The sequence below is a fragment of the Paroedura picta genome, chromosome 13, assembly GCF_049243985.1.
Source record: "Paroedura picta isolate Pp20150507F chromosome 13, Ppicta_v3.0, whole genome shotgun sequence".
NCBI classification, from domain to species: Eukaryota; Metazoa; Chordata; class Lepidosauria; order Squamata; family Gekkonidae; genus Paroedura; species Paroedura picta.
In genome coordinates, this window is record NC_135381.1 from 36152757 (window position 1) to 36174478 (window position 21722).

The 21722-nt window shown below is 47.0% G+C and overlaps 1 protein-coding gene across 15 annotated transcripts in view; it reads right to left on the reverse strand.

Moving 5' to 3' along the window:
- Positions 1-21722, reverse strand: part of ZNF185 (zinc finger protein 185 with LIM domain) — an 87600-nt gene that overhangs the window by 49002 nt on the left and 16876 nt on the right. For all 15 annotated transcript variants that reach the window (XR_013226375.1, XM_077308949.1, XM_077308943.1 and 12 more), the window contains exons 2-8: positions 11654-11734; positions 8657-8786; positions 6399-6473; positions 4384-4452; positions 3105-3143; positions 2937-3005; positions 1085-1144 (exon numbers count right to left, since the gene is read on the reverse strand). Coding sequence is in view for 14 of the 15 variants with exons in the window: in XM_077308949.1 (XP_077165064.1) it covers positions 1085-1144; positions 2937-3005; positions 3105-3143; positions 4384-4452; positions 6399-6473; positions 8657-8786; positions 11654-11678 (467 nt within the window). In the remaining variant the exon portion in view is untranslated. The remainder of the gene's footprint in view (positions 1-1084; positions 1145-2936; positions 3006-3104; positions 3144-4383; positions 4453-6398; positions 6474-8656; positions 8787-11653; positions 11735-21722) is intronic.

The following is a 21722-nucleotide window of genomic DNA, read 5'->3' on the forward strand; positions in this document are numbered from 1 at the left end:
AATAATAATTTAAAAATTACCACTGCAACATTCTTTTTTCTCCCTTTTCTTCTTTAGGCTGGTGCTTCCCCTTCCCCTGCACTTGTAACAAACCGGAACTTTTCATGGCACCTGAACCCCAAATTATGGTTTGTCTGCTACAATTCAAGATTTCAGACCAGGATCAAACCATTGCCTACAAACCAAGATTAAACTATAGCTCAGGGGTAGTCAAACTGTGGCCCTCCAGATGTCCATGGACTACAATTCCCATGAGCCCCTGCCAGCATTTGCTTGTATAGAGCCATTACAGCTGCAAACAAATGATGCCTCTGTGGTCAGGGGCTAGAGCAGGGGTGGGCTCATGGGAATTGTAGTCAATGGACATCTGGCGGGCCACAGTTTGACTACCCCTGCTGTAGCTTAATCCTAGTTTGCAGTAAGGAAACAAATTTTGGTTTGGTTGTGATAGCAAACTATGGTGTGTAGAGAACCCAGAAGTGTTCAGTCCCCAAACTACATAAGAGAGAAGGCAGGAATGGAAGAGGAAGAAGCACACTAGACTGAGGCTCATTCTTGTAATGAAAAAGCATTTGTTATTGCATCTGAATGCTGGTATAATCACTGATTAATTTCAGTCTCCTGTCCCATATATTAAGAGATTTGAGGACTATCTTCTCCCTTCTCCATTTTCCCTTCACAACAACCCTGTGAGATTGGTGATGCTGGGCGAGGAAGAACAGCCAAAGGTCATCCTTCAGCAATCTCCATGACAGTGGGAGAATTTGAACCTGGGTCTTCTGGATCCCAACCCAACTTCTGGATCAAACACTATTATACCACAAAGGTCCCCGGGTTATATGAAGCTGTATTTAACAACTTGGGGATGTCATGAGAGCTGTTTAAAGGAGAATTATATCTACTATGCTTGAGGCATGTCTCTCCCCTTTTTCTCTGATCAAATTTTAAGTCAGGTCCTCAGACTGCACTTTGAACTCAGAGGATTATAAAGAGCAATTTGAGGGCTCTGGCATGTGCCTGTTTGGGCCCAGGAAGATCAAGGCTTCTTTATTAAGGGGAGGGAAACCACTCTCAGCATACTCACAGTCTCTTATAATCTTCAGTTGACATCCTGTACCCAGGAGCAGAGCTGGCACTCTTGGTACTGAAAGCAGAAATCCCCAAAGGTCATCAGAAACTTGGACCATCAACACTGCTTATTTGTCTAAAGTGAGATCCATCATGTAGCAAGGGATTTGGATGGGTTGCTGTTTTGGAGAACCGAGGTTTGGATCATAGTGTGACACACTGCCCTACTTCCCCCATCTCATGGGGGAAGTTTGGTGTAGTGGTTAGGAGTGCGGACTTCTAATCTGGCATGCCAGGTTCGATTCTGCGCTCCCCCACATGCAGCCAGCTGGGTGACCTTGGGCTCGCCACGGCACTGAGAAAACTGTTCTGACCAAGCAGGAATATCAGGGCTTTCTCAGCCTCACCCACCCCACAGGGTGTCTGTTGTGGGGAGAGGAAAGGGAAAGCGACTGTATACAGCTATAAAGCCTACTTCCCAAAACATCTATTTTTTCCAGGTGAATTGATCTCTATAGCCTGTAGGTTGGCAACCCTAAAACAACAAGATTTTGGTGACATAAGCTTTTTCGAATCAAAGCTCCCTTCATCAGATACAAAGAATGTTGACTCTCAAAAGCTTATACCTCAAAGATTTTCTCGGGCTCTGAGGTGCTCCCAGATTCAAATCTAGCTGTTCTACCTGGGTTGGTTCTCTTTGGAGGAGGGTGAACTGGAAACTTGAGAGACCTGTGCAAATTCCAGGAAGGGTAGGTGTATTTCTCTGTTGAGCCAAAAGCCAAAAGGAGTCTGGGCGTCCTTGAAAGATTAGTCCCAGAGAATACCCATGGTCTGCAGCAGCAAGCAGAACAATCTAAAACAGGGGTGGCCAAACTGTCGCTCTCCAGATGACCATAGAGACAGGGACAGGGGCTCATGGGAACTGTAGCCCATGGACATCTGGAGAACCACAGCCTGGCCACCTCTGAAAAAGAAGCAAAAGAGTCTTGTGACACCCAAAAGACAAATATTGATTCTAGTATATGTTTTGGTGACCTAGAGCCCACTTAAGAGATGCATTAGATCAGTGGTCCCCAACCTTTTTATTACCGGGGACCGGTCAATGCTTAACAATTTTACTGAGGGGGGGTAGTATTTTGCCGAGGGACGTCACCACCGCCTGAGCCCCTGCTCCACTTGCTTTCCTGCCGGCACCCCTGACATCCCACTGCCTGCTGGGGGGCGCTGCCAGCAGCAGCTGTGCAGTGCCACACTGAGGGGGAGCCTCAGCCATGGTGGCCACTGGAGAGCACCAAAGGTGAGCCGGTGGCAGAGTGGCAGGGCAGCCCCCGAGGCAGCAGCTGGGGAGGAGGACGAGGAGGAGCCACAGACCGGTACCGACTGATCTACGGACCAGACCAGATGAAGCAGTCTGCATTCCATCACTGCACGGAGCAAAGTTTCAAACTTCCCTCTGGTCTAAGGAGGCTTCCATTTACTTAAGTGGCTCTGTCTCCAACGGAAGTAAGAAGAGCCACTTAAGCTAAGCTTTTTAGCTAGACGAATCTTTTCCAGCCTAAGGTAGGACGCAGTCCTTTGTACTTTTCTTAAGATTTCGGGGATTGTAAGATCTCTTTGTTCACTTTGCCAGATAACACTGCTTTGGCATGTCGGACACGAGCTCTGCCCCTCAAAAGTTATATACCAAAAATATTGTGGGTCTCTAACCTGCTACTCGATTTGAACCTAGCTGTTCTACTGCAGACAACATGGCCGCCCTCTGCAACTCGAACAAGAGCAGTAAGATGGCCAACCAGCAGTTATAGGGATACACAAGTCCATAAATAGGAAACGTTTTTCACTATCGGGGACCTGCCAACCAGACTAACCTTTGCATTGACCCATTGGAGACTCCATTGGAAGGAGCGCTCTTATCAACAGTTTTGGTAAAAACTCCTCTGCAAGGAAGAGAAAAAGTAAATTAAGCAAAAGAGCCATTTTCCCATCACAAGCAGGATGTCACCCCTTTCTTACCCTTCCAGTTTGGGTACGTTTACCTGATGAGATAACCGGAAGGAGCTGTTGTGTTGTGGGACCTGAATGGAAAACAGAAATGAATGGTTTCCCAAATGGACACAAAGAAAACAGAGACATTAACAGCCCCTTCCAAAATGGGATTACATCAGCAGTCTTAGAAGGGTATAAATTGCTTAGAATGTCATAGCAAGTCTTTGGACTTCACCAGACCTCCAGCTTTGGAGAAATGAATCCACAGTAGCTTTTGAGTTGCTGAAAGAATCCAGATTCAGTTGGGTAGCCATGCTGGTCTGTAGAAGCAGACCAAAGTTTGGGTCCAGTGGCACCTTCAAGACCAACAAAGCTTTATTCAAGGTATAATCTTTTGTGTGCATGCACACACGCACATGCCCGCAAAAGCTTATACCTTGAATAAACTTTTGTTGGTCTTAAAGGTGCCACTGGACTCAGACTTTGTTCTGAAAGGACCATGGTTGTAGGACAACTGTGTTTCCAAAGTGTTTAAGCAGACCTTTTCCACTATGATGGTGAGTGTTCCACAGAGTGGCTACTCACATTTCACAAGCTCCTATTGGACAGTACTTGTGTCATCTCCAAATGCCTCCTACTGTTTTCAGAAAGTTTAATCTTTACATTTTATTCTCAGGACTTGTAGGAAGAACTTTGTAAGTGCACGAACTCTTTGTACTGAAGAGTAAGAGGGCTTGTATTGCCACTGTTTAAAAAAGCCGTGTACAAGATTCCTAGCACCCCTGAATTACCGAACTCTTTTAGATTGTTCTATATAGACTATGTGCTGCCTCTTGACAGTATTGAAGCACAGCAGCTGCAATTATTTGTCCCTGTTTTAGAAGTTAAATGTGCTAATCACACAGACACAACTTTACTTCTCTTTCAGCAGGGCTTCTGCCCCACCCTGTCTACAGACTACTATAAAGTGTGGTTGCTCTTTGTGTGTCTGTCTGCAAAGCTTTAAACGGATCCCAGACACACTTTAATTGCCTAGCTGGGGAAACTGCCATAGGAGGAAGAGTCTGCAGGGCACTGTAAAGGTTCTTCAAATGCCAGAGGCAGAAAACAAATCCACTTTGCCATGCAATGATTTATTACCTTTTGGCCAACTGGCTTATCAAGACATGAAAAATAATGCACTCATTGCAGTGGTCTCTGCAGTGAAGAACAGTAAGCACAGGCTAAAATGCACACATATGCAAAGCTGAACAATACTTTAGATATAAGGGGGGTTCTTTTCTTTCTTTAAGCTGTAGTGTATTTCTGGCAATGAAAATGGCAACTTACTTTTTGGAAGGTTTGTTTATTACAGGGGAGTGTTGTTCAGCTTGAGAAGACAGTTCCTCAAAGACTGCCCTGTGAGAACAGGAGAGCAATATCATAAGGATATTAACATGACGGCAGGATAAGCATCACAGGATAAGCATGATGGAAAGGGAATGCTATAGCGCTGTGTCAAGCGGAATTATTGGTGGTTGTCCCTGCACAAGGATGTAGAGACTTATGTACAAGATTGCCATCACATCCAGGATGGCAGGGGGTATGCTTCACAGGCCTCTGGAGACCCTGCCTACCCCCTGGAGGGATGTCTCCATGGACTTCATCACTGATCTCCCTCCAAGCCGGGGCAAGACTGTTATATAGGTAGTGGTGGATTTGTTTTTGAAACAAGCTCATTTAGTTCCTTGGCATCCTTGTTTGTGCAACATGTTTATAAATTGCATGGAATTCCTCAGCAAATTTTGTCTGATAGAGGGTCTCAGTTCTTTGCCAAGTTTTGAGGGGAGCTTCTGGCATCCCTGGGGATTGAACAAGCCTTGAGCTCAGGCTACCACCCAGAAACTAATGGACAGACTGAGTGGGTTAATCAGATTCTAGAGCAATATCTTCGGTGCTTTGTCAACTACCAACAGAACGATTGAGTTGACCTGATCCCACTTGTGGAGTTTGCCTATAATAATGGGGTACATTCAAAGGGGGATATCAAGCTCTCTGGACTTGAAAGTTTGGGCTACACACATCCAGACAGCTTGGCCAAACATCATGACTGCTCTGGACGCAGACAGGAAGTGCGGTCCAGAGTTCCCCTGGAAGGTGGGGGATCAGGCATATCTCTCCACCAAGCACCTCTGTTGTAAACAGCCAACCCGCAAGTTGGAACCCCAATTTGTGGAGCCATTTACTGTTTCTTGTTACATTAATGAGGTAGCAGTAGAGCTCTCTATACCTAAAATGTATAAAAATGTCCATCCTGTGTTCCATTGTAGCATGCTGGATCATGCTTCAAATGGTATTCTGGTCCTGACACCCCTATTCCGGTATATATGGATGAGCACATCCACTACAAGGTCAAGCAAATCTTGGACTCTAGGATCCACAGAGGCAAACTCCAGGTTCTTGTAGACTGGAAGGTGTTTCCCATGGGGTACGAGGACTAGGTGAAGGCTGCTCACATCTGAGCACCCAGGCTGGTTTGGGACTTCCACTCAGCCTATCCCCTGAAACCTTCCCCATTGGCTATGGCAAGGTTTTCCTGCCTCTGACAGCTGAATAAGACAGAAATCCAGTGGGTGTGGCATCATCTGTGCTGAGAAGAGCTCACCTTTTGAATTCCTGCCAAGAAACTGAGCAGGTGAAATTAGAGTACTATAGTTGAGACCTTTCTGCCATGATTTAGGATGTTTATGTAACTAGGATATGTAGAGTTTCATCCCTTTGTACAAGATGGGGGTCAGCTTGTCTCCTTTGCTTTAGTTTATGATCCTGATTTTCTTACCTGCATTTCCATTCCTCTCTCCCCTCTTTCTCACCTCTAAGCAACCCATTTGCTCCGTTCCTTTTCCTTTCTTCCTTGAAGCCAGATTCCCATCTGCATGTTAAAACTGTTTGATGTTTCCCCCTTCTTGTTGGATTCCCATGGAATATATGCTAAGACCTTTCTCAGTTTCGACAATGCCTCGATGAGAGTACTTTCTTATTTAATAAAGAAATCATTGACTATTCGCCAAGAGTTCGCTTTTCTGAGTAACCAAAATCCTCACAATATGTAATTAAGGAGCACAGAGTAGAAAGTTCAATGGCCCAGAGCAAACCATCGTTCTGGTACTGATTTTGCTTCTAGAAAAGGGAACATAGATCTTGACCACTGTTTGATGCCTCCCTACTCTTAGGAAACAAACGAACAACAGGATTAGGGGACTGCTAGACATCTGCCTTCACCCCCCCCCCACATCTAGCATCCCAAATGGATAGATTCTTTCCCCTCATGAATGAGGTGAGTTACACAAGATGCCCACAATCACCTGTGATTTAGAGGCGAAACATTTGGTGAGACAGACAATCTGTCGTTGCTCTTCCTGCTCCTTAATGGTGAATGCCTGATAATTAGGGTGGGGGAGGGGGATAGAAGAGAGAGAAAAGAAAGATGTCATCACAGTTACCACCCTGGTCAGACATGCTTTGGTCCTATTGAATTTTGGACATCAACATTTCTGGTAAACAAGCCTTGTTCATGCGAGTTCGTGAAAGTTTGGAGACCAACATGATTTGAGTTAGCCACTTGGCATGAAGGGTTGTACCTGGCTATGGTCAAGATAACTTCAGTCTAAGAGTAATAATGGATAACATCTTGGAAGGCTCTATGAGCAGCTCTTCCCAGCATCTTTTATAATACAGTTATACCTATGTATTGGGTTGTGTCAAATATAAGGTGTTGAAGTAGGACCTAGAACCATAGAATAATAGAGTTGGAAGGGACCTCCTGGGTCATCTAGTCCAACCCCCTGCACTATGCAGAACACTCACATCCCTATCGTTCATCCACTGTGACATGCCACCCCTTGAACCTTCACAGAATCAGTCTCTCTGTCAGATGGCTATCCAGCCTCTTTTTAAGAATTTCCAAAGATGGAGAACCCACCACCTCCCAAGGAAGCCAACTGAGAAACTAATCTAACTGTCAGGAACTTCTTCTGGATGTTTAGACGGAATTTCTTTTGCATTAATTTCATCCCATTGGTTCTGGTCCGTCCTGGGAAACCATGTATCAAATCCCTGTCCTGCCACGAAACTCATTCAGTGGCCATGGGCCAATCATTCTCTCTCAGCCTCTCCCATCGCACAGAGTTGTTGTGGGGATAAAATGTAGAAATGAATAAATATGTAGCCTACTCTGAGCTCCTAGAATCACACCATATATACCAGGACACGATCCAAATCATATTGGTGTTGCATGGGGAAGTATGCAACCATTTTATCTACATAAAGTCTATACATCAAAACTGGATTTCTCATGCTGTTATAATCCTTACAAATGTAAAACATGAATACCTTCTCTTTTCCCCCCTTTAAAAAGTTAATAATGTGTGGGGGGTGGAGAATTGTGGAGAATAATGTGGAGAATTGAGGCTTTTGAACTCTGGTGCTGGAGAAGAGTTTTGCGAGTCCCTTGGACTGCAAGGCGAACAAACCAGTCAGTCCTAGAGGAGATCAGCCCTGACTGCTCCTTAGAAGACCAGATCCTGAAGATGAAACTCAAATATTTTGGCCACCTCATGAGAAGGAAGGACTCCCTGGAGAAGAGCCTAATGCTGGGAGCGATCGAGGGCAAAAGAAGAAGGGGACGACAGAGAACGAGGTGGCTGGATGGAGTCACTGAAGCAGTCGGTGCAAACTTAAATGGACTCCGGGGAATGGTAGAGGACAGGAAGGCCTGGAGGATCATTGTCCATGAGGTCGTGATGGGTCGGACACGACTTCGCACCTAACAACAACATCAATGTGGAGGGTGGGTGAATTTGATTAGCAAAATCATGTGCAGGTGGAAGCGTTAAACCACTTTGATTATTGTGATTTGCCTATAGAGGGCTGGGGTCCGCAATCTTATGGAGTCTGTGGGCACACTGAGAATTCTGAGAGAGAGTAGTGGGTGCTACCCACAAAATGGCCACCATGGGAGATTGGATCAGTTACAAAACGGCTGCTATAAAAATGCTGGGAAGCTCCAAACCAAGGATCAGTCTATTTCTGGACAGGTGATCCCACGGTGGCCACAAATGTAATGTCTCCGTGGATTCTTCTGCTAAAATGAGGTAAAAAGTTAAAACTGGTTCTGGGGTTTGGGAAGGAGCAAGTGAACGCCAGAAAACGTACCCGTGAACACCATGTGGGGGGCCCCAGACAAGATGACTGGTGATCGCCAGCAGATCTAATGTGACCCTAAGAACAATCTGAACAGGAGAGTGAGGAGGGAGCCCATATTCCTAGCTGTGTCTCTGCTTTCAGAGAACGGTCTTCATTGCTTTAGGTGGTTGATGGCATGCCAATAACTTCTAGGAGTTATTGGCTGGTCACTCACAGCTTTCCTTTGCTGGCAGGGCTGTTTGTGCACTGTGGTACTACACACCATTCATGGTATGCTGTTTGGTCCCTTTTCTTTGCGATGCAGGAGATGGAGATGGGCTGCTTCACAATGGATAGAGACCCCACTGTGGCAGACAGAGCCAGGGTCATGGGTATGAATCCTGTTGAATGGAGCAGGCCGCTGTCTGCGTCTACTCACAGTGGACTATGATTCTTCTCGTCCTCGGATTTCTTCTGGATCCAGCTCTTGTCGTTTCTAAGGGTTGTCTTCACTTTCATCTGGGTGAGAATCTTTTTCCGGTCTTCCTCGCTGGGCACAATGGTGCCATCTATCAAAGGGACAAAGGAGAAATTGTGGACAGCTAGTTCAACAACAAGCTATTTGTTGGCCTTGGGAAGCATCGTAACAGAACAAGAGCCCTGCTGTATCATACCAAAGGTACTTGGGAGTCCTGTATTTTGTTTACATGTCAGGCCAGGAAGTCCACAAGTGACCATCCCCTCCCACTTTTTACTGCCCAGCCTCTGTTTATTCCGCAGCAGACTGACTCTAAGGAGGTTCCATTTAGCTGTTGTGGGTGGTAAACAGGAATGTGTCCAACATCCTTTTAATGCTACCCAGGGCAGGGGCCATCATTACCATTTCAGGTGGCTGCAGATTCCACAATCTAATTCTGCATTTTTGGGAAGAAGTGACTTCATTTTGTGGACCTTGAATCTACTGTTCTTAATTTCACTGAACAATCTTGAGTTCTGGCATTAGCAGAGAGAGAGAAGCCTACATTCTGGCCTTTGGGTCAAGTCCTACTTCCATCATAGATTGACCACACACCCTTGGAGAATCACCCTTTTCTTTGCTCAGAGTGAACATCACATTGATCACATTGCAGAGAGTTAGCTCAGCAGCCTCCTGGGGCAGGGGAACGTTTCCCACCACTCCAGAACCAGTAAGGTACCAACATCACCAAGTGGGCTGGCAGTGGGGAGGGACTATCCATCACTTCCCACACTATGTCTCCATCAGCCACTCCTGCTGGCCTCCAGTGTGATGCAGTCGTAAGAATTCTGAATGAGGACTCAGAAGATCATGGTTGAGATCTCAAATCCATGAAGCTTATTGAACTACCTTAATCTGGTTATTCTCTCTCAACTCCACCTGGTTCCATCAGATTACTGTGAGGAACAAAACTGGACTATCCCACTGAGGTCCTTCAAAGAAGGGTAGGATATGAATGAATGCTGGAAATTCCATTTAAAAACAGGAATGTTGCATTGATTCTAAACTCATGTTAAATATCAATTTTGCCAAGCTCAGTACAAATACCTCCTTGGGAGATTTCCCCCAAGAGCATCCATAATTTGGAATGTTAATAATGTGTTTGCAAGCAAACATTAGCTAGAATTTTCAATTTGCCTAAGCTCCGGGGACACTTTTCTTCTAATACACGTCCTGGACAGATGTGTTCCACTTACCCTTGCACTTTTCAAAATGTTCCAAAATCCCAGTTATTGCAGTCCATTGCAATTAGGCAAATTACACCCAGGCACACTTGTATCAGGGCAAAATCTAGATTCCCTTAGTACAAAATATGTCTAATCCTGGTTGTTGGTGCCAGAGTTAGGCTCTGCAGAGGCCCTAATTACAGGCTTGTGCTGCCTCAATTTGCCTTGGGGCTGTATAGGAAAAGGAGGGAGGGTTTAATCCTTTGACTTTTGCTGGGTTTTGCTACTGAAACTGGCTTCCCCTGTCACCCAACTGTTCATATTTTAAAAGAGAATAGACAAATCCTTTAAAAGCACCCATTTCTCACATTGAATCTCAGGGGAAGCCAAGGGGATTAAGCCCCCTTCACATGGTTCCAAGGCAAAACTGCAGGAACCTGCAGTTTGAACAAGGAGTGTAATCTTGAGCTATCTGTCAAAGGATTGCCCACAGAATAGCCAAGGGTGATCTGGAGATGTTTTCTCCTGCAAGGGTGAAGTGAGTGAGTGAAAAAGAAAGTCTGGGGAATCTGAGATCAGGCTCAGAGATGGACAACTTGCAACACAGGGCAGTTTTGCTCTGCTTTTGAGAATCCTGGAGGTTTCCTCACATTATCATTGCATTTTAAAAATTATTTTGGGTCCTCAAGTCTCAGCTGACTTATGACTTCTTTATGGTGACCGGCCACAAGGTTTTCAAGGCTAGAGATGTTGAGAGGTCGTTTGCCATTGCCTGCCTCTGCCTAACAACCCTAGCCTTTCTCAGTGGTCTCCCATCCAAATAGTTACTGGGGCTGACCTTGCTTAATTTATCCAAGATATGATGAGATCAGCCTAGACTGAGCTATCCAGGTCAGGGCAGACATTACAAATGCACAAACATTTATCTCAACCCTAAATATTTCCTTAGAGGCAAATTCTCCATAGAAATCGGAAGAGCTGGGCTGAATCTGCACGGAGCTTTTATTCCAATCCCAGGTCGATTCAGTCCCTGCCATCTCCACTGAATGCGATTTCCATTTTGATTTTGGGAGATTTAAATTTTCCCTCTGCAACAAGCGTGATTGATCCGGAGTGACCCTACCTTTATCCTGCCATATCCTAGCGTGGATATAACCCTCAATATTTGAAGAATCAGATTAAGAAAGCATGCGGAGCTCTGCCTGTTTCAAATTTGCTGCTGAACTCCGTGGTAGAAAAGCCATGGTTGGCCAGGGCTTCAGTTCCTGGTTTCAAGGCTTAAAGGGGAAGCCCTAACTTGTCTTAAAGGGGAAACCCTAACTTCTCTCAGCAGAAGCTCCCGAAGCCCATTTGCCTAAGCTCCGGGTTTTTGCCTCTTGGTTTTTTTTCTCCCTCCTCTCCTGTCTGCAATCCTCTCCCCCCCCCCTTATTCAAGAAAGAAAGAGGCTCCTGCTGCACTTGGCTCCCCCCCCCCTTCTGAGCTTCCTTAACCATGTGCAGAACACTTTCCTGTTTCAATGGGGGAGGGGAAGACCCGAGTTCAAATCAGTCTGGATTCAGCAGGATCCACTACAGAATATACAGTGCAGATTCAGCCCTGGAGAAATTGCTCTGCTTTATGTACTTTTTAAAGCAAACAGGTACTGCGAAGCCCACACAAGTCTCCAGAGCTCTGTCATCTTCCCGCTTGTTGTACTACTCTTGGATTTCTTACTGCTCAGGGACACGGGGAACCCTTAACAATATCCCTTACCTTTCATAGCGCTGAGAGACAGCATGGTGCTCAGTGGGCTCCTATTGCCTCTATTTCCAACGTTTTCAGCAGCAGATACAGCTGAGGAGGAAAGAAAGATGCTCGAGTTACTAATGGCATTATGAACACTTCCTAGGGGGGGAAAGAAAAACAGGGGGCTGCACCCAGTAATACAGCACAAAACAAAAAGGGGGGAATGCCCAGGTGATAAGAAGTAGTTTTATATTACTACTAAGTCCCTACACATTTCAACCCATCGGCTTCATCAGGGAGAATCAGAATATGCACCTGGTGCTGGAACTGCCCACAGCAAATAAACGTGCATGTTCTCATTTAGCGTCCATGGAGAAATGCATAGGGACTTTGTAAAATAAATCCATTGCTTATCACCTGGATTATTTTTCCTTTTTATTTTGTGACACCTTCTGGAGGAAGCAGACATAACACTCATATTCCCAGTGGTTTGCTTGTGGTCCTTCTATTCCAGTGGTTCTCAACCTTCCTAATGCTGCGACCCTTTAATACAGTTCCTCATGCTGTGGTGACCCCCAACCATAAAATTATGCAAGTGTTCTTTCACAGAAATTAAACCGAAACTGACCAATGGCGTGAAGACCCACTAGCCGCCTACCTGGCCCCAGAACACCTAGCCACAGTGATCCATGTGACGGTTACCTCTAGACTGGACTTTTGTAACTCGGTCTAAGCAGGCCTGCCCCTAGCCCTGACTCGGAAACTACAGCCGGTTCAAAATGCAACGGCCAGGATTCTCACTGCAACATCGTGGAGGTCCCACATCCAGCCCATTCTCCACCAACTGCAATGGTTGCCAATTGAATTCCAGATCAGACTAAAGGTTTTGGTAATTACCTTCAAGGCCATACGTGATTAGGGCCCAGTGTACCTGAGGGATCGCTGCCTATGCCCCCAAAAGAGCTCTGCACTCCACCGCTACCAACCAGCTAAGGGTCCCTGGCCCTAAAGAAGTCCGCCTGGTCTCGACCAGGGCCAGAACCTTCTCTGTCCTGGCCCCTACCTGGTGGAATGAGCTCCTGGAGGAGATCAGGGCCCTGACGGAGCTTAAACAGTTCCGCAGGGCCTGCAAAAAGGAGCTCTTCCACCAGGCATTTGATTGAGACCAGGCATAACCAACAGCGACTGAAGCACCCCTGCTCCCCCCCTCCCCCCTCCTCAGAACTCAGAACTCCACCAGTATACTCTGGACCTGTTTGCACTGTTCCACTGTTGCATTGTTTATACTGTCATATTGTTATATGGTTACAACTATTATTATTATGGTATGGTTATTCACATGTTATAGACTGTTTCATGTACTGTTCTTATGTTCTTATGTAAACCGCCCTGAGCCTCCGGAGAGGGCGGTATATAAATAAATAAATAAACAAACAAACAAACAAACAAACAAATAAATAAATAAAATAAACTGTTCCCCCCTCCGGGTTTCTCAGTTCAGTTCTGCCTCTTGTCCTACCATGCCGGTCTTTTCCGCTGCCCCAAACAGACAAACGCTCTTGTCTTGAACAACCCTGTATGGCTGTTGTGTGGATGGTGCCATGACCACTGTGAAAGGGTCTTTCGACCCCCAAAGGGGTCCCGACCCCCAGATTGAGAACCACTGTGTTAGATGGTTTGGGACCCAATTATATCACTGCATAACAGGGGTGGTAAAGTGTATTTCCCCAGAACTGCTGTAGGCTTTTGCAGTATGTACTAGGTTTATTAAAAGACTAGTAGCAAAGCCTTTCTCAAAACGGGTCATAAGAGGGCTGGAGGGCGAAAGGGTCCATGCAGAGGAGGATAGGGGAGATTGGCAGTTGGGCTGATGGACTTAGGAGCTATATTGCCCTCTGCCCCCATGTCACTGTGCAGGCAGAGCAGGAAGGGGCAGGTACCAAGAGCTCTCCTGCTAGCAAGGAGGGTTGTGATCTGGGTGTGGACTGTGCATAAGAGCCTCAATGGCACTGGCCTTCCATCCAGCACTGTTGTGAGCTCTGCACCGCCAAGCAGGTACGGCCAGGCAGTGAGGCTCAGCACAGGAATATTGGACGATTGTTCTCTTAGAAGAGCCTTTATTCTGGCGTGGCTAAACATCTTTCCCTCCAGTGTATCCAGAGGCCACCTTTTGAACATTCCCTTGTGGAAAGGTTGTGTCTTCATGGCTGTGATATACCTGATACTTTATATCGCCTATTGATGGAGTGCCCTAGATCAGGGGTAGTCAACCTGTGGTCCTCCAGATGTTCATGGACTACATTTCCCATGAGCCCCGGCCAGCATTTGCTGGCAGGGGCTTATGGGAATTGTAGTCCATGGACATCTGGAGGACCACAGGTTGACTACCCCTGCCCTAGATCACTAGTTAAATATTGGAGAAAATTGAAATGTACAAGTGTAGACGAGAAGCATAAAATCCTAGGAGAAAGTGATCCGGAGATTAACCAAGGAGTAGCCAAGGTATTGATAACAACACAAAGGGTGAATTGTTCATATCTGAACCCTGTAGTGGCTAAAAGCAAACCTCTGTGAGCCCACTGCAGACCGCACATCACAATAGGGCCATCTTGTAATATTTGTATGTTATTGAAAGATTGCACATATCACTCAATTGTACTATTTTGGCTATACCATTTTATCTCCCCATGGTAAGCCTTGCACAGGGCTGGTGCAAGGCTTCCCATGGGGAGGAGGCTTGGGAGCTGGGCATAGGCAGTGCTTAGGAGCTTTGGAAGGCGACCTCAGAGGACTGTGGCAGGTGCTCAGCCAGCAGCCTCTCATGCCTTCCGATGCAGAGCAGGATGGGGTGAGCAGCAAACCATGGTGGCCACACAAAGGTGTCTCCAGGGGCATCAAGGGTAAAGGGGGGCCCCTCTGTGGTTGGGTACTTCTGACGACAGGAGGTTTCCTGGTGGCTGTGGCTCAGGATAGGCAGTACAGACTTTTGGCACTCAGGGGGCAGCCTGGTAGCTTTGGTGGTGCAGAGCAGGGTGAACTGAGCAGGTGTGGCAGAGCATGGTGGTATAGGCTGGCCAGTTATCCTGAGCCACACAACTTAACTCCGGCCGGCTATGCATTCTCAGGGGAACTGGGGCAGGGGCGGGGAAGAACCTCTGACTGGCCCTCAGTGGGGCCCCAGTGAGGGCCAATCAGAGACTCCCTGGTGCTTTTCGACAGCTTGCCAGCCCCTGAGTGGCCCTCAGTAGGGAGTGCCCACCCCCCCGAATGCTAATCAGAGGGCTGGCATGTCATCAGAAGTACCATTCACATTTTATATGTTACGATGATAATGATGACGATGATTAGGTTTCCTAATGTAGTTCCCTCCCCAAATACAGTGACAGCATCTTGACAGTATAAAACAGGACAATATAAAATGTACACAATTTATTCCATTATAGGTTTTCCTTGGTTAGGGCTCACTTCATCAGGCACACTGAAGTGCAAATCAGGCTGACTTTATATACAGCATAGCAAAATAATGGGGAGGATGTTTTGAAGAAAACCCAGTTCAAAACAAGATCCAGTTCAAAGAGTGCTTTATTCATTTTGCATGGGTGTGAGACGCTTCCCCACTGTCATTAGATAAGCAAAATGTAAAATCTAGGATGAAAGGAAGGAACTGATAAGCATACCAATAGTGTCTGCCTTGGAAGGGGCAGGGCAGGGAGGAAGGGGTGGGAAGGATGCACTTAAACCTGAAGCCAATATTGAAATAATGTATTTGGAGTGAAATAATATATTTGCAGGGCAGAGGCAGTGCCAGGCAGACTTTGGAGACTGCATGGCAATCAGTTGTGGTGGTGACACAGGACCTATGTGCTCAGAGACAAAATGTAGGGTGTGGTGGGCTTGGGTGACCCAAAAGAGGGGGCTTTGACATCTGTGCTGCTTCTGTGGGTATCCAGGGCATCTAGCTCGCCACTGTAGTGGTGGTGTTGGTGGTGTTTGAAAGTGCTGTCAAGCGGCAGCAGACTTAGGACAACCCTTTTTAAGGCAAGAACTATCAGTTCCACATAATATTTTTCTGGTAAGGCCTTGGAGGAGGAGCTGGTCTCATGGCTTAAGTGCCACTCAGCGCTTAACACCCACTCAGGGCGGCTGTCCCACCCCTGAGTGCCTCCTCTTCCAATTGGCTTGCCTTCTGTCCAGCAACCAGCCAATCGTCTTCCGTCCCCCACCCCTAACCACCCCCTCCTCCTTCCACTTCCCTCTGAGGCTCAGAGGCTGCAGATCCCTGCCACATGAGAGCTGCCTCAGCTGGTGAGTTCCCTTCCCAGGAAGACGAGATCAGAAGATATGGGATTTTATAGGTCAAACCCTGCATTGGGAATGGTCATTTGTTCCAGCTGTCCATCACTATTTGTGGCCTCAGTTCTCTGGGCTCTGTTCCTGTAAACCACTGTCCCCATTTTTGCCCTACAGAGGAATGCTTTATTAAAAATGTGAATGTGAGTCGCTAGAGGTGTTGTTCTCTCTTTGGAATGTGGTGCAGATGCATCATCCCTAGTGTCAATTTGTGTGCACAAAAACTAAGACCTCCTACAGTAACACTCTGAAATGTTGCCTGACCTGTTACAAGACAATGATGTTTTTCTCATGTGTCATTAAACAAAAGAATACACATTCTCCTGGCTTGGAGATTTCTGGGAGGCTGAGAGCAGAACTGCCCTCAACACTGAATACCAGGTGTCACCAGTATGTGGATGACACCCAGCTCTATCTCTTGATGGACAGCCAGCTGGATATCCCCCCAGAATCATTTGCCAGCTGTTTGAAAGCAGTGGCTGGATGGATCAGGAAGAGTCGCTTGAAACTCAACCCCTCCAAAATGGAGGTCCTGTGGGTGGGTCGAAAGGGGCAGGATCAGGAAGTGTGTCTCCCCTGCCCGGATGGGGTGCAACTGAAATCTGTGCCCCTAGCCAGGAATTTGGGGGTGATCTTGGATGCCTCACTATCCATGGAGGTTCAGGTCATAAAAGTAGCCCGGACGGCATTTTTCCATCTGCGCCAAGTGCTGCTACTAGCACCCTACCTGTCCTCAGAACTCTTGGCCACTGTGATCCATGCAATGGTCACCTCCATGTTAGACTTCTATAACTTCTATATGGGCCTATCCTTGTCTGTGAACCAGAAAATGCAAAGGGTACAAAATGCAGCTGCACGGGTCCTCGCTAAGTCATCTTGGAGGATCCATGTCCAGCAGTTGCTGAGGCAGCTGCATTGGTTGCCAATTTGCTTCCGGATCAGGTTCAAAGTACTGATGCTGACCTTTAAAGCTATAGGCGGCTTGGGCTCTACCTACTTGTGGGATCGCTTACCTCCTTATGCTCCCCACAGGGCACTCCGCTCTGCAGGTATGAACCTACTGGTGGTCCCAGAGCCCTGGGAGGCAAATCTGGCCTCGACCAGGGCCAGGGCTTTTTCAGTCCTGGCCCCTACCTGGTGGAATGAGTTCCTGGAAGAGCTGTGGGCCCTGACGGACACTCAGAGTTCCACAGGACCTGCAAAATGGAGCTCTTCCGCCAGGCGTTTCGTTGAGGCTGGGTGGAGACCCTGGGGTATAAGATCGGATCTCCTCCTCCCCCTGGTTCCTGGGCCCCATATTAGACCGGGCCTGGATGGTGGACATCTATTCCCTATCCTTTCCCCCCATCTAACTGTATGGTGCTTGCAACCGTGCTGCTGCCTTAGCTATGGCTATATAGGGAGAAGTTGAGTTGTTTATTGCCATTTCAATTGCTAATTGTTACTTGTTGTTTGGGGAGATTATTGTAAGGGTATGTTTATTATGGGGGATTTTACTGTGTATTAGGTATGTTTAAAAATGCTTTAGAAGTTTTATATGATGTGATGTGAACCACTGCAAGCCAGCTTGCTGGGAGTGGCGGTATACAAGACTGATAATAAATAAATACTGCCTCAGGATGTGCTCCTCCTCAGCACCCCTGCTCTGCCTCCGTGAATGAGCAAATCATTTTGCTGGCATTGGACTCCGGTTGCTAGCTCTCTTCCCAGTCTCATCCCACTTATCCCAGGCCTCTATTAGGACTGCATTTGGTCAGCTTCTTTAAAAGTATCTGCAATCCCTTCTTACCCCAGCCAGTGTCCTGGGCATGTGGACAGAGGCATTAAAAAAGCACGGTCCTACTGATATGTTACAGGGTTTGAATGACAACCACAATGCAGCAATGTGCTAAACTACAGAGGAGACAGTACCCTGTAGGCTGAAGCTGTGGTTCAGCGCTAGAGCATCTCCTTTGAATGCACAAGATCTCCAGTTCAATCCCCGGCATCTCCAGTTAAAAAGGTTAGTTAGCAGGTGGTGGGAAAACCTGATCCCAAGACCCTCAAGACCAATTACAGTCAGAGCAGACAATGCTGACCTTGTTAGACCTGAGGTTTAACTACTGAGGTTTAGTATAAAGCAGCAGTGTATATATGTGAATTGTTATTCTTTGCAAGGCTACAATAGTCTGTTTAGTTATTTCATCCTGTCCCTTCTTTCGTACAGAACTGTCATGGGCCAGACATCCAACCTGGAAGAACATGCTGCGTACGCCAAGATTTAAACCACCACACCACACCACTCTCTCTCTCTCTCTCTCTCTCTCTCTCTCTCTCTCTCTCTCTCTCTCTCTCTCTCTCTCTCTCTCTCTCTCTCTCTCATTTAATTTGGAGTAGCTGATCCCTGCCATTCAGGCTGCACCGGAATTTCAGGCTTTGCAAATTCATGCAAACCTGGGCATGTTGGAAGCACTTGTTAGGCATGGCTTTGGGGAACAGGTAATCCTTCCCACTAGTTTCTCTGGCCATGACTCATGAAGCAATAGCAGTCTCTGCCCGCTCTTGACAGTTGGTTCACAGTATGGCACAGGTACAAAGATCCTGCTCAGAAACAATGAAGAGGTGGGGTTCCACAAAACACAGAAACCAGAATGGGTGGTCAAGCAAGAGGGAGGTAGGGATGCCATCCTCCAGGTGGGACCTGGGGATCCCCTGGAATTATTGCTCATCTCCAGGCAACAGAGATCAGTTTTCCTGGAGAAAATGGCTGCTTGGGAGGGTGGGCTCCGTAGCATTGTCCTCCACTGAGGTCCCTTATCGACCCAAATCCTGCCCACTCCCTGCTCCAGCCCCAGTCTCCAGTTCTTTCCCAACCCAGAGTGGCAACCCGAGAAGGAGAGGAGATGATGGGAGAGTCTTATTAACCTGAAGATTCTATGGGTCAAACAAGGTGAGTCTGCCATAGCGACATCTGTTTATTTAAACATTTACATCCCGTTTTTCTCTAAAAAGGACCCAACGTAGCATACAGCAAGAAAAATAGATAAACCAAGACACAAGAAACAAAGCTGGACAACTGCATCTCAGGCTGGTCCTGAAATCAGTGACTGCTTAAGTAGCAGGCTACAACAAGCTAGAGCAGGGGTAGTCAAACTGCGGCCCTCCAGATGTCTACGGACTACAATTCCCACAAGCCCCTGCCAGCGAATGCTGGCAGGGGCTTGTGGGAATTGTAATCCGTGGACATCTGGAGGGCCGCAGTTTGACTACCCCTGAGCTAGAGGCTAAGAGTCTGTGGGACAGAGAAGCTTCATTCATGAAACCTCTCTATTCAGGTATAAAGTAGGGTAGGTCCTTTGGTTAACAAGAAATGGGTGCAGATGTAGGGAGCTGTGCCCTCACCATCCTCATTCACAGTCCATTGCCCTTGGCCCTTTTCTCCCTGCCCAGCTCACTCCTTCAACCAAGTTGGTCATTCCAGTTTGGGAAATTTCTGGAGACTTGAAGCCCTCTTGCCAGTTTTTGGATGTAAGATGCAAGCTGCCTTGAGCTATAAGGAAAAGGTTGTGTTTGTGTGAGTGAGTGAGTGAGTGAGTGAGTGAGTGAGTGAGTGAGTGAGTGAGTGAGTGAGTGATCCAGGAAAATCAGAGTCCAGCGGCACCTTTAAGACCAACAAAGATTTATTCAGGGCGTGAGCTTTCAAGTGCAAGCACTCTTCACCAGACTATGAACTCCCTTCATGACAGTGGGAATATATAGCAAAAATTAATTCTGTTACATCAGTAGACTGTGCCACACAACCAAATACAGCCAATGATCATTCTTTGTCAAAACAGCCAATCAGTCCCCTAGAATTCAGTTGTCACTTACAAAAACACAGGGAGAAACTAGAAGAAGAAGAAGAGTTGGTTCTTATATGCCGCTTTTCCCTTTTCGAAGGAGGGTCAAAGCGGCTTACATTTGCCTTCCCTTTCTTCTCCCCACGACAGACACCCTGTGAGGTGGGTGAGGCTGAGAGAGCCCTGATATCACTGCTCGGTCAGAACAGTTTTATCAGTGCTGTGGTGAGCCCAAGGTCACCCAGCTGGCTGCATGTGGGGGAGTTCAGAATCGAACCCAGCATGCCAGATTAGAAGTCCGCACTCCTAACCACTACACCAAACCACTACAACTAAACGGCCTGTGTCGGTAATCAAAGGGTCTCATCTCACCATCCAGGGTATGATTGCATCAAGTTTTTTGTACAATGTTCAATGTCTGCATAGAAAGAAATAATTAAATGGCAGTGTTGTCTAGACCAGGATGCTGGCAGGGGCTCATGGGAATTGTAGTCCATGGACATCTGGAGGGCCGCAGTTTGACTACCCCTGGTCTAGACTGACAGGCACCAGTTCTCCAGGGTGCCAGGCAGATGGCTTTCATATAACCTCCTACCTGATTCCTTTTTTTAACTGGAGAAATAAAAAATTGACTCTGGGATATTCTCCCGACAGGGCAGGTGCTCCATCAGGGAGCTACAGAGTCTCATCTGCCTGGTCACCTGGAACTGATTTATAATCACCCCAGGCAAACAGGAGAATGGCTATTTGCCAGTTGGCTTCAGGGATACGCTACCATTTCAGCCTGAGTTAGGGTAACAACACTGAACCTGGCAACCAGCAAGAGGCGGAGCGGAGGGAGGGGGGACCAAAGTGTGGCATCAATTCCGGATCCCATGCCGTTGGCCTAATGCAGTGGTTCTCAACCTGGGGGTCAGGACCCTTTCACAGGGGTTGCGGCAGGGCAAGCAGGGGGGAGCCATCTACACAACAGCCTTGCGGGGTAGATCGAGATACAGCGTTCGTCTGGAGCAGCAGAAAAGAGCAAAATCGGCATGGTGGGACAAGAGGCAGAACTGAAATGAACTGAGAAACCCCAGAAAACGACACATTTATATACAATCACGAACAGTGGATCTTCACGCCAGTTTCGGTTTAATTTCTGTGAAAGAACACTTGTATAATTTTATGGTTGGGGGTCACCACAACAGGAGGAACTGTATTAAAGGGTCGTGGCATTAGGAAGGTTGAGAACCACTGGCCTAATGACCATTTTTAAATTGTATTTTTCTCTTATTCCCACCCCCAAAAGGGGGGTGGCAACCCTAGCCTGAATGACAAACCCCAGCATGTAAACACTGTTGCTGTGCTCCCCTGCAGACATGGGAGGCGAAGCAAATGTTGTACTCAGCCAGACACGGTAGGACCACGGTGCCATCCAATTGTCCTTTTGGAATATCAGGTCTTTTGCCTGCCTGCAGAATGAAATGAAATGGTCTGGGGGTATGTCACTGTTTGGCCTTCCAAAGGGCAACTATTCCTGCTCTAGGCACTTCTTAGGATTTGGGTTTGTGCTTTGGCCGTGAAAGTTAAAATTCTTAAGATTGTGCATCCAACACCTCTTGTGGTGTTTGTGCAATCATAGAATCATAGAATCATAGAGTTGGAAGGGGCCATACAGGCCATCTAGTCCAACCCCCTGCTCAACGCAGGATCAGCCCTAAGCATCCTAAAGCATCCAAGAAAAGTGTGTATCCAACCTTTGCTTGAAGAATGCTGTCGCAAACCACAGGGCACATGTGTCTCTGAATAATATTTTTTTTATTGCAATGTATGTGGTCCTTCCTATATGTTCCATTTCTGGTATTTGGCGTTTTGCTGTAAAGGAAACTGGCACATTTGAAGAGGGACGGGTGGAGATCCCAGTCATGTACAGGTGATGCCCTTGC